The 12,945-nt window shown below is 34.2% G+C and overlaps 1 protein-coding gene across 3 annotated transcripts in view; it reads right to left on the bottom strand.

Moving 5' to 3' along the window:
- SMC2 (structural maintenance of chromosomes 2) overlaps positions 1-12,945 on the bottom strand; it is a 63,417-nt gene that overhangs the window by 20,619 nt on the left and 29,853 nt on the right. For all 3 annotated transcript variants that reach the window (XM_049116334.1, XM_025432376.3, XM_025432377.3), the window contains exons 16-19: positions 7,469-7,604; positions 4,724-4,848; positions 1,913-2,106; positions 783-926 (exon numbers count right to left, since the gene is read on the bottom strand). In XM_049116334.1, the coding sequence (XP_048972291.1) occupies positions 783-926; positions 1,913-2,106; positions 4,724-4,848; positions 7,469-7,604 (599 nt within the window). The remainder of the gene's footprint in view (positions 1-782; positions 927-1,912; positions 2,107-4,723; positions 4,849-7,468; positions 7,605-12,945) is intronic.

Below are 12,945 nucleotides of genomic sequence, written 5' to 3'. Positions count from 1 at the left end.
AACTGAACAAATCTAGAAAATCTAATCATCACAAAACAGAGCTGAGAAGCATTTTTTCAAAAAAAGTAGTTAAAAATGTTATTCTATTGATTTGACAATGTGTTAAAAACAAAACTTGGGTGCCTGAATGGCTCAGTCGGTTAAGTGTCTACCTTCAGCTCAGGTCATGATCCCAGGGTCCTGGGATCGAGTTGCACTTTGGGCTTCCCACTCAGTGGGGAGTTTGCTTCTCCCTCTCTCTCTGCCCCTCCTCCCCCTGCTTGTGCTCACTCTCTCTCAAATAAAATATTAAAAAAAAACAAAAAACTTGAATTAAGTCATCAAAAGAATTAAGAGCAAGTGCAATGGGGCTGTTTTCCAGATTTGTTTCTTCCATCGGAGGAGTACTTCTCAGTCCTATGGGTCATAATGGCTATTCCCTGTATCTGCTGTTCCTTTATCATTTTGCATTCTCTTTTCTCTTTAGTGATCAATCCCACATCATTCCAAATTCCTACTGTAGTGAATTTTTTTTTTTTTTTTTTTTTTTTTTTTGTAGTGAATTTTTAATTTAAACTTTGCCTGCTCGAATTACTGTATAATTTGTCTTCAGAGTAGAGCCAGACTAAAACAATTAGTATTATAATTTCAGGACTCTTTCTGGATCACAGTAATCACTGTTTTGGCTCTCATCAAGACAAGAATCAAGAGAGCAAGACCTCTTGGAGTCAAACATCTTCTAGCCAACATTTCATAAGTAGATTCACATTTGCTATTTATCCAATATAGTAAGTAAACGTTACCTTATTTTTAGCCACCTCTACTGCCATTGCTTCAATCTGTACTTCATAGGATTTGATAGCTTCATTTACAGCTTCAAGCTGTTGTTTATAGGATGTGTGCTCTCTCTTGAGCTCTTCCAGCTCCAGGGTGATAGCTTCAACTTCCTAGAAAAAAACATTATCTACACATTCAACAGGCTATTAACTACTGAAAAATGAATACATATATCTCAGCAAAATTAGTAAGATTCTCATGCAAGTAAGACCCACAGCTTCATTATTCAACTACCAGAACACATGTAAGTGGTTTCCCCTAAAAGAGAAAGGAAATTTATTTTCCTACACTTAAAAAAAAAAAAAAATCACATATAGTTTAAATAACTTAGCATAAGCTATTTCCTTTATCCGTTTATTCCTAGAGAAAAATATAGAATTCTACATAAGAGATAAACTAGCAGAGGAAAAATGCTTTTTAAAAACATAATTATGCAATGTCAAAAAAAAAACTAGTTTCTCAATTTTCTTCTTTCCCATTAAACCTTTTAGTTCATTAGAAAATACTTTGTGCAAGCATTTAATGACAGAATATGAAGAAAAATAGATTTAAATAAAATTGTATAGAAAAGTGATTCAGAGCTGTCTTTAAAATAGACAGAAAAGGCTAGGTTCAAATTCCAACTTTGGCACTATCCAAAGGGTAAAATCAGATATCACCAGTTTACAACTGAATGGCACTTTATAAATGTGACATGCTTTGTCCTGTATCAATTTTCACAGCATCCATTCACCAAATGGATGATCACTAAATAGAAATGTCAAAACTCAAGCTGACATGACACAGCTCTACTACATAATAGAAGCTTTGGTCTACTCTTGCGCAAAGCATTTACAATAAGGTAATTTTGCTCGCTCTTTAAAATTAGCAAGACTATGCAACCCATCCTTATAATTATGACCCTCCATTACAAGGTTTTCAGCAAAATGTTTTAATTTGACTTAGAAGATACATAATTTATCTCCTAAAGAAGCATAGTGTGCTTTAGATACTTTGTGAATACTGATGAGTAAGGCCATCAAATATGCTCTACCATCTTCAGCTTTGTATTGATGATAAAAAGTTGGTTTCCACTTCAAGAAAGGTTATTTATTACCTGTTGTTTTTCTTTCATTTTCTTACTAGAAGCATCTGCTTTTGTTTTGGCAAAATCCAGTTTTTTCTGAGCATCCTTCAGTTCTCGGTCTCTCTCAGCCTCTGCATTTTTCATTTTATTCTCCAGTACCTCATATTTTTCTTCTGCTTTTTTCTGAATTTCTTTGGTGTTTTTTAAGGTCTCCTCACTTTCCTCTGTATCATAAAGCAGGCAAATGTGACTAAATGAGTTCCTCCAACAATTAGCAGTTATAGGTAATGGTTTATAAATGTCTTATTAAATTCACCTTTTAATAGAAGAAATGGTCTGAAAAATTGGAAGCTAAAATTTAAAAAAATTAACTGTTCCAACCTTATCCTAGAAATGTTATATTGAAACACAGATCCTACCTAAGAGCCTACTTGAATTATCTACAGATCCGTGAAGAAAGTACTTCCAAGCATATGAAATCTGAGTAACATAAACTTTACTTGTAACTTATTTAAAAGATCACAAGCCATCCTTTTAGTGTACCTTTAAGATGCTTCCTAAACCAGAATCAACAGTATAACTATGGTATTTTTCCTTTTACTTAGTTGCCAAAAAGATTACAGTTAATTTCATAAATAAGCTTATGTTGTATTCTTTGCTTATTTATGCCTTTTCTTAAGGTAGAGAATATGTGAAAACATGTCTAGGATGAAGCATAGAAAAAATAGCTCTAATTTATAAGGAAAAAAAATAAAAGCAAGATCAAAATGAGCACATTACTATTACAACTGCTATACACTGTTTTAGAATGTAGATACAACTATAACCCTGGAGATCATGGCTATACAATGTCCTATACTGCTTTTCAGTGTATAATATTACTGTAAGAAATCAAAGAAAAAAATTTAAAAATACAAATGAAAATGGAAATAGGATATAAAACTTAATGGGATGCAGCAAAGCAGTTCTAAGAGCAAAGTTTATAGTGATAACTGCCTACGTCAAGAAATAAGAAAAATCTCAATCTACCACCTTACACGTAAAGGAACTAAAAACAAGCAAAAAACAAAAGCTCAAGGTTAAAAGGAAGGAGGAAAAGTAAAATGAAAGAAACCAAAAAATAATAGAAAAGATCAATGAAAGTAAAAGCTAGTTCTTAGAAAGATGGAACTGACCAACTTTAAGCTAGTCTAAGTATAAGAAAGGACTCAAAATCAGAAAAACAAGGGAGACATTATAACTGACACCACAGAAATACAAAGGATCCCAAGAGACTATTATGAATAATTATATGTCAACAAATAGAATAACCCAGAAGAAACAGATTAATTCCTAGAAACCTACTGCCTACAAAGACTGAATCATGAGAAACAGAAAATCTGAACAGACCAATTACTAGTAAGGAGACTGAATCAGTAATCAAAAACCTCTTAAACTGGAGTCCTGGACCAGAGGACTTTACTGGTGAATTCTATCAAACATTCAAAGATTTAATACCTATCCTCAAAGTCTTTCAAAAAACAGAAGAGGAGGGCACTCTGAAACTCCTAAGGCCAGCATTACCCTGGTATCAAAACCAGACAAGGACACCAGAGGGGGGGAAAAAAATTACAGCCTAATAACCCTGATGAACACAGACCCAAAAATCTTTAGCAAATATTAGTAACCTGAATTAAATTATACATTTGAAGGATAATATACTACGATCAAGTGGATTTATCCCAAGGATGAAAGGCTAGTTTAACTTCTGCAATCAATGTGTTATAACACATTAAACCAAATGAAGAATAAAGAGCATGTTTTCGATAGATACAGGAAAAGCATTAGACCAATTTCAACAACGATTTATAATAAAACTCAACAAAGTAGGTATAAATGAAATGTATCTCAACATAAAAGGCCATACAAGACAAGCCCACACTAACATCACACTCAACACTGAGAAGCTGAAAGTTTATCCTCTAAGATCAGAAACTAGACAAGGATGACTCTTGCCATTTTTACTCAACATAGTACTAGAAGTCCTAGTCAGAGCAATGAGGAGAAAAAAAGAAACCAAACAAACGCATCCACAGAAGAAAGGAGTTAAACTATCTCTATTTGCAGATAACCCTAAAGACGCTACTAAAAAACTGTCAGAACTAAGAGACAAATTCAATGAATTTGTAGTAAGGTATAAAATCAATGTACAAAAATCTGTTGCACTTCTATATACTAATAATGAACTATCAGAGAAATTAAGAAAACAATCTTATTTATAATTGCATCAAAAAGAGTAAATTAAAAAAGAAAAAAAAGTAAATACCTAGGAATAAATTTAACCAAGGAGGTAGAAAGACCTGTACACGGAAAACTATAAAGCACTGATAAAAGAAATTGAAGACGCAAATAACTGGAAAGATATGCCATGCTCATGGATTGGGAGAATATTATTAAAATGTCCATACTACCCGAAGCAATCTGCAGATTTGTTGAAATCCTTACCAAAATTCTAATGGCATTTTTTTTCAGAAATAAAACAATCCTAAAATCTGTATGGAACCATAAAAGACCCTGAATAGCCAAAGCTATCTTGAGATAGAATAACAAAGGTGAGGAAATCATACTCCTTGATTTAAACTATAATACAAAGCTAATGTAATCAACACCATATGGAATTGGTATTAAAAACAGACCACATCGATCAATGGAACAAAAGAGAGCCCAGAAATAAACCCATGTGCATATAGTCAATTTATGATAATATAATAATTAAAATATTTAGGGTGATCAAATAGATATAAGATCTAAAATATATAAAGTTAACAGAAATAGATTAAACAGAGAATGTTTTTATCTTACCAATGGTTTTTTTAAGAGCATCTAATTCTTCTTGTTGCTTATGATATGAACTTTGCTGGAGCTTGGTTTGTAATAAATCTGCCTCTTCAGTTTTCATTTCCCACTGCTGTTTTAGTTGGCGATACCTTAGAAAAAGAGAAGATTACAATAAATGATTATAACTTTTCTGATATTTGAGATACGCACTTAAACTATATATAAACTAATATAAACTCACAATATAAACAACATAAGATGCCACTGGTTACAAGAAGAGCTTTGATGACATGTTTTTGAAGCATCAAATTCAAGTCTGATTTGGTCACTTAAGGTAAATGACTCTAAATGACCAATACTGGTAATAACTATAGAAATACTCTTAATTTTAGAAAACACTAAAAATAACCTTGGAATAAATAGGTTTCCTTAAAAAGGGTCTCTCCTACTGATTTGTATCAAGAAGAAAGAGTCCACAGTAGCTCCTTACCAAAAAAATACATTAAAATGTAACAACCACACAAAACTTCAGAAATCTGGTTATCAGTTTCCATTTTCAAGTTATTAGCAAAGTTCCCTATATTTTATAATGAGACAATAGTTTAAAAAGGCACAGTGCTGAACTTAAACATTATAGCACACTCTTCTTGCAAATCCTGTAATTCTAGCCCATTTCTAGCTGCTGAAAATTCTTTCTTTGGAAAATATTTGTCTAATTCAGCAGTAGTGAAATTTCCAGTTGGCACCAGAAATTCATGAGGTCTGAGTAAAAAAGGAAGGAAGCAACTTATATAACATAAATACTACCTAAGTATTTTTGCCTAAGAATGCTTGACAGCAATTAAAACCATAATTCTCAAGCCATTTCTCAGTTCATTTAAAAATGTGGGGTGTAGGGGATCCCTGGGTGGCTCAGCAGTTTAGCACCTGCCTTCAGCCCAGGGTGTGATCCCAGAGTCCCAGGATCAAGTCCCACATCGGGCTCCCTACATGGAGCCTGCTTCTCTGCCTCTGTCTCTCATGAATAAATAAATTAAATCTTAAAAAATAAAAATAAAAAATAAAAAAAAAAAAATGTGGGATGTAGAAACTTGAAAAAAGATATAAGCTTTTTTCTTAATATGGTCCATGAAAGAAGGGCTTTCTACTCTCATTTTTTTTTTTTTTTAAAGTAGGCTCCACACCCTGCATGGAGCCTAACATGGGGCTTGAACTCACAACTCTGAGATCAAGACCTGGGCTGAAATCAAGAGTGAGACACTTTACTTACTGAGGCATCTCTCATATTTTTAAAAATCTATTTTCTAAAAAAAAAAAAAAAAAAAAAAAAAAAAAAAAATCTATTTTCTTTCCTTCACTTCAATGCCATAATCAGCCTACAAGACAATTCTGCAAAATAACTTTATTCAGTGGTATTGGATCATTTAACAGTTCTAAGTCTAAGTCAAGTGCAACTACAAATTCATTGCCTTGCCAAAGCTTCCACAGATCTCAGAAATGTTCTTCCCATCTTTTTCACAGAGAAAAAAGTTCATTCACTTTTTGGTAATTTATGTTAATGAAAGTAAAAGTAGGCTCTACATGTATATGTTTGAAAGTGGACATCTTGATACAATTTCTATCTTGGAATGGCCACTTTGATTATGACCCATCTCTTTCCACATATATAATATTCTAAAAAGTCTTGGCACCATTCCAACTTTTGATAATTTCAGAAGATAAATGCTAATAATTTATATATATTGAAGTTTATCTATGTACAGATTTTAACCTTTATTCAGTATTATGAATTCTGAATAAACTGTTTGATTTTAATTTTAACTCTGTTCCCATTTGTCATCTTCAGACTGGAAAAAATTAGAAACTTTCAAATAATGTACTTTTTAAAGTTTGTGACATTTTCCCCCTTAGAACTTAGCATTACCTAACATATGTTTTACCAATTTAACTTTTTTATTGCATTTTCTCAGATTTCATATATATATATACACACACACACACACAAGAAGAAGGAAGAGATTTATCGGTTTGGGTCACTGCTGTATTCCTGCTCCTAGAAGAATACTTGGCACATAGGAGACACTCAGTAGTAAATAACATTAACTGACAAAAAGAGGTTATATTAAATAGCATGATCCCAATTTCAAAAAATAAAAATATGTATTTACCCATATCATACACAAACAGAAGTAATGTTGAGAGGTACACATATATATCTATATCCACATCCATTGAGAAGAAACACTCTAAGTGTCTGACTCTTAATTTTAGAAATAGTTTAACAGTGAATTCCTGACATGAACTCCTGTACTTCCTCAGCAGGCAACCCAGCAGTCTTTAATATCTATAGGACAGCCATATGCTGCTAATGTTGACATCTGATTGATGCTACATTATATATCATTTCAAATCAGAGACTTTAGTATCCTCTGGTATCAACCTCCAGAGTATCTATGGATTTCCCTACCAATTCCAGGAGAAAGCTAACAGTATATCTTAACAGGGAAAGAAAAATATTTGGCTGATTTTTTTTCCTTCCTTGTTTAATTAGCTTTCCCTATTTTCTTATAACAGAGACCTTATATTTATCAGAAAAAAAGTAAGTAACTGATAAGTTATCAACTCACAATTTATTCAGATAATACCAAGGATATTATGAGAAAAGTCAGAAATTATATTCTTTAGATAAAATTCTTTCATTTTTCTACCATACAAATCGTTGACCAAAAAGAAACTTAAAAATACAACTTAATCTGACAGAAATCTTACTTTTCAGCTGTGTTTTTAAGACCTGCTAATTCCTCATCTAGACTCTGTAGCTCATTCTCCTTGATTCTCAGCTCATCTTGAACATTTTTCAGCTCTTGAAACTTGGTTAAAATAGAAGCTGCCTGGGATCGAGCACCTGATAAAAGCAAATTTTAAGAGGACTTAGACATTGGGTTACTACATATTTAGACAATAAATAACTTTCAAAGAATTATACTTGAAAAGGTTCAATAGTAAATCTTATATAGTTAGCTTATAAAGATACAGAGTTCATTTTATCATTGGAATCTTAGGACATACATAGTCGATAAGAAAATACTTCTAAGCAGATGTGAATTGTTTACTCAAAATAATCACTGCTCCTTCTGGGCCCATCCCTCTCAGGGCCATTTTCCTCTCCGATATCAACTTAGCCATGTGATTTGCTCTGGCCAGTGAAATGGAAAATGTGCCTCTTTTGAAAGTAAGCTTGAAAAAGCAGCACATGATTCACCATTTGTTTTCCCTCTCCCATTAGAAAAGCAGGTTCAAAGTAGGAGCTATTTTCCCTTCAGCCTGGGTTCCAGAATGAGAATAACATTGAACAGACATAAATGACCTACAGCTAAAGTAGTCTTACTTACGGTAGGTACTTTTTAGAAGCCATTGAGATTCGGGTGCTATTTGTTACTGCATCATAACCTGGCCTAAATTTTGATATAGCAGAGGAAGCAGGAAAAATTGATTTCACTTTATAAGCAATTGTAATTGTGTGACAAAAGATTGAGTTATACTGGCAAGAAAACTCTAGGTTTGATGGGAGAATACAAAGATCAAGTAGCAATGGTATTATGAGCACTTTGGTAATATGATACAGGGATGTGTATTTGCCATCCCTAAAGAAGGAACTTCAAGAACATCCAAATCAATGAAATCTAAAAAGTGTCTTCTATCTTACATATTTAAAAATATCTGATCTCTCTTTATCCTCCAATTACAGATACTAATCCTCTTATTGTATATACTGGGGAATTTGATACTTGCTGATGGAATTCATTTTGTTAGCTATTGTTTTCTTGGCCTAGAAAAAGATTCATTCATGTGATATCTCAACAGGCATTATATATACAGTCTCTTGGTTTGGTTAAAAACACAAACTGTGAAAACAGATAACCTGAATTCAAATCCCGGGCTTTGCCATTTACCCACAAGTTATTAAACTACTCTGTACGTTAGTTTCTACAACGGTATACTGCAGATGATAACAATATACCTATTATACAGTTGCTAAATGATGAAAGGAGTTCATTATTTAAAGCCCTAAAAATAGGTTATCATAAAATGACAGAAATATTCTATATCTGCATTGCCCAGTTACCCGTTAACTACTTGTGGTCACAGAATCCTTGAAATATGACTAGTACAATCGAGTAAATTATTTTTTTAACTCTAATTATCTTAATTAAATGTAAAGAGCCACATATGGCTACTGTACTTGACAGCACAGTCTTATAATGTTGCCTGATACACAGGGAGTACTATTTAGTGTTTGTTAGTACTTGATCACTCAACATGAGATCTGGAAACTCAATGTGGCAAATACTAGAACAAGATGATGATGATCATTATCTTATCTCAAGGGCAGATTTAATTTGTCTTACTTTTGCCAAATACAGTGGCATGTACACAATTTAGAACTCAACATTTCTCAAGCAAGGGTAAAGTAAAAATACTGAATTAAAAAAAAATTTTCCAGTGGCTAGAATATCGTAATAGGGCAAAATGCAAGAGAAAACAAAAACAAAAACAAAAAGCAGGAACAGATTTACTTGAGAAGAGTAAATAAAGCAACAGAATTGATTACTATAGTATGAACTCCTTGAGGGCTATAACATAATTTCTCAGTTATTATTAAATAGCTGTGATACAGTAGGCATTCAAAAAGAAAATCGAATCCTTAAGTTAGGAATAAACTCTGGATTAAGTCATTCCAAACCCACAATTTCCCATTTTGAAAAACAAAAAGTCTCATCCAACTTTACCACACAGATTTTGAGGACAAAATGATATAAACTAAAACCTACCTCTGAGATTTTCGGGGAAGATGGAAGCAGAATAAGAGGACCCTAGACTCACCTCATACCATGAATACAACTGGATAACTATCAAATCATCCAAAATACTCCAGAAATCAACCTGAAGACTGGTGGAACAAACGCCACAAGTAAAGGCAGAAAAGAAACCATGTCTAAGAAGGTAGGAAGTGCGGAGATGTGGTTAGGGAGAGAAATGGCTACCATGGTGGGGTGGGAGCTATGGCCAGAGACTAGTACCTGGGGGAGGCCACATGGGTGAGGCCACACAGGAGACAAATCCCCATAGCAACTGGCTTTGAATATAAGAAATGGTGAAAAGGGACTATAAGGGAAAGTAAAGAAACTTAGTAGGGAAAAAAATGAGAGAGGAAGACAAACCATGAAGAGACTCCTAACTGGGAAAAACAAAGAGTTGGCAGAAGAGGAGGTGGCTAGGGGAATGGGGTAACTAGGTGACGGGTACTAAGGAGGGCACATGATGAGATGAACCCTGGGTGTTATACTATATGTTGGCAAATTGAATTTAAATATTAAAAAAAAAAGTGAGAGGGGCCAAATTTCATGAGTTGTGGCAATGAGCAGAGCTTAAAATCTAGTTTTAAAGGTCAATGTGCTTGGCTCTGGAAGAGCCCCAAGGGTATTGGAGCTGCTCTTTGGACAGACAGCAGGGTAAACAGCCTAAACAAACAACATGGTAACAGCTTTCTGAAGAGTGCCTGGAGCACACAGTGGGGAAGCAGTGAGCTCATCTGGAAGCAAGTCCCAGAAAGGCAGCATTCATGGAGAGATCTCCCCTTAGAACAAAGGAACAAGCACACCCATCCCTCACCCACCCCTCGTATAAACACAGAGCCATGTATGGGAACCAACCCAGCAGACATTTGCGACCTAAGATGCTTATACTGAACTCCATCTCCCATGCTCAAGTGGATTCCCCCTTCCCAGTCAGGCTTGCCTCAGTCCCAGAACAGCAGGCTCCCACCCCCAGAAGACCAGTCCAAAGCCTTGGCAAGACCATGTCTCCTGGCCTTGGAATTTTACAGGGCCTCAGTTCCACTGGCAATAGGTATCTTTTCACAAGCAGACCAGAGCACACCTAGTTAGTGCTCCACATTCAGGCCAGAGACTAAACACTGCCCACAATAGGCAAAGAGAGCCTCTGTAGACGACTGGCCTAAAGGATAAAGAGGCCAGGACACAACAGAAGAGCACACGCAAGAGTGGAGTGGAGTGGAATGATACACTGAAAGTGAATGAGAAAAAGATGCAGCCAAGAATACTCTATCCAGCAAGACTATCATTCAGAATAAAAGGAGAAAGGAGGTTTCCCACAGAAACAAAAATTAAAGGAGTTCATGACCACTAAACCAGATCTACAAGAAACTGGAAAGACCAAAAGTGACAGTATGAAGGTAGGAAACACAAAAGTAATAAAAATGAATATCTCTGTAAAAAAAAAAAAATCAGTCAAGGAATTTACAAAACATAAGGATGTAAAATATCCAAATACCTAAATGTGGGGAGGAGAGCAGTAAAATTGGGTTCAAACTTAAGCAAACTGTTTCCTAATATAGACTGCTATATGCAGAAGATATTACATACAGGGACACCTGGGTGGCTCAGCAGTTGAGCGTCTGCCTTTGGCTCAGGGGATGATCCCAGAGTCCCAGGATCAAGTCCCACTTCAGGCTCCCTGCATGGAGCCTGATTCTCCCTCTGCCTGGGTGTCTGCCTCTCTGTGTGTCTCTCATGAATAAATAGATAAAATCTTAAAAAAAAAAAAAAAAATTACATACAAACCTAAAGGTATTCAAAAACTAAAAACTATTAAATGCAAGGAATAAAAAAAAGAATGCAAATATATCACTAAAGAAAACCAGCATACCATGAAAGAGAAAAGAAGGAGGATGAGGAAAACTTCAGAAATGAAACAAGAAACAAAATGGCAATACATACCTATCAAAAGTTACTCTGAAAGTACTAATGGACTAAATGCTTAAATCAAAAGAAACAGGGTGACAGAATGCATTAACAAACAAACAAGATCTATATGCTGCCTCCAAGACACACTTCAGACCTAGACACCTGAAGGTTGAAAGTGAGGACGGAGAAACATTTATTATACTGAATGGATGTCAAAGAAAGCTGAAACAGACATAGTTAGACTCTAACAAGAGTCAAAGACAGACACTATGTAATAATAAAGGGGACTATCCAATGAAAAGACATAACTGTAAATATTTACAAACTCAACATGGGTATCTCAAATATACACAACAGTTAATAACAAACAAAAACGAACAAATCAATATTAACAGAAAAGTAGGAGGGAACTTCAACACTTACATCAATGGATCGATTAGTCAGAAAATCCACAAGGAAACAGTGGCTTTGAAAGACACAATATGGACATACTAAATGGATTTAACAAATATATTCAGAATGTTCTATCCTAAATAGCAGAATACACATTCTATTCAGATACACATGGAAAATTCTCCAGAATAGATTGCATATTAGGCCACAAAGAAGTAAGAAACTAGAAGCTGGTTCTTTTAAAAGATGGATAAAATTGATAAATCTTCAGCCAGAATCATGAAAAAACAAGAGAAAGGACTCAAAATTACAAATGAAAGAGAAGAAACAACCAATTACACAGATAATACAAACAAATCTAAGAGAATATTATGAAGAACTATATGCCAATGAATTAAGCAACCTAGAAGAAATGGATAAATTCCTGGAAACATAAACTACTAAAACCGAAACAGAAAGAAATAAAGAATTTGAATAGACTGAGTACTACTAGCAAGGAGACTGAATCAGTAATGTAACAACTCCCAAGAAGCAAAAGTCCAAGACCAGATAGATGGCTTCACAGGCAAATTCTAACAAACATTTAGAGAACAGTTTATGTCTATTCTTCTCAAACTATTCCAAAAAACAGAACAGGAACGCTTCCAAATTCACTTTATGAGGCCAGCATTACCCTGATACCGAAATCAGACAAAGAAACCACAAAAAAGAGAATAGGCCAGTATTTCTGATGAACATAGAGATAGAACAAAAGATTTTGAAAAACAAAAATCTTCAACTCAAAAAAAAAATCTTCAACAAAATATTAGCAAACTAAATCCACAAATACATTAAAAAAAATCATTCACCCATAAACAAGTGGGATTTATTTCCAGGATGCAAGAGTGGTTCAACATTTGTGTATTAATCATGTGATACATCACATCAAGAGAAAGGACAAAAACCATATAATCATGATCAAGAGAAAGGACAAAAACCATAAAATCATTTCAAAGATGCAAAAAAAAAAAAGCATTCCATAGAGCATTCATTCATGACAAAAACCCTCAAAAAAGGAGGTTTAGAGGGAATACACCTCAACATAAT

The sequence above is a fragment of the Canis lupus genome, chromosome 11 (genome assembly GCF_003254725.2).
Source record: "Canis lupus dingo isolate Sandy chromosome 11, ASM325472v2, whole genome shotgun sequence".
In the NCBI taxonomy this organism is placed as follows: Eukaryota; Metazoa; Chordata; class Mammalia; order Carnivora; family Canidae; genus Canis; species Canis lupus.
Note: the sequence above shows the minus strand (reverse complement) of the source record. Positions and strands in the feature narration are given on the sequence as shown.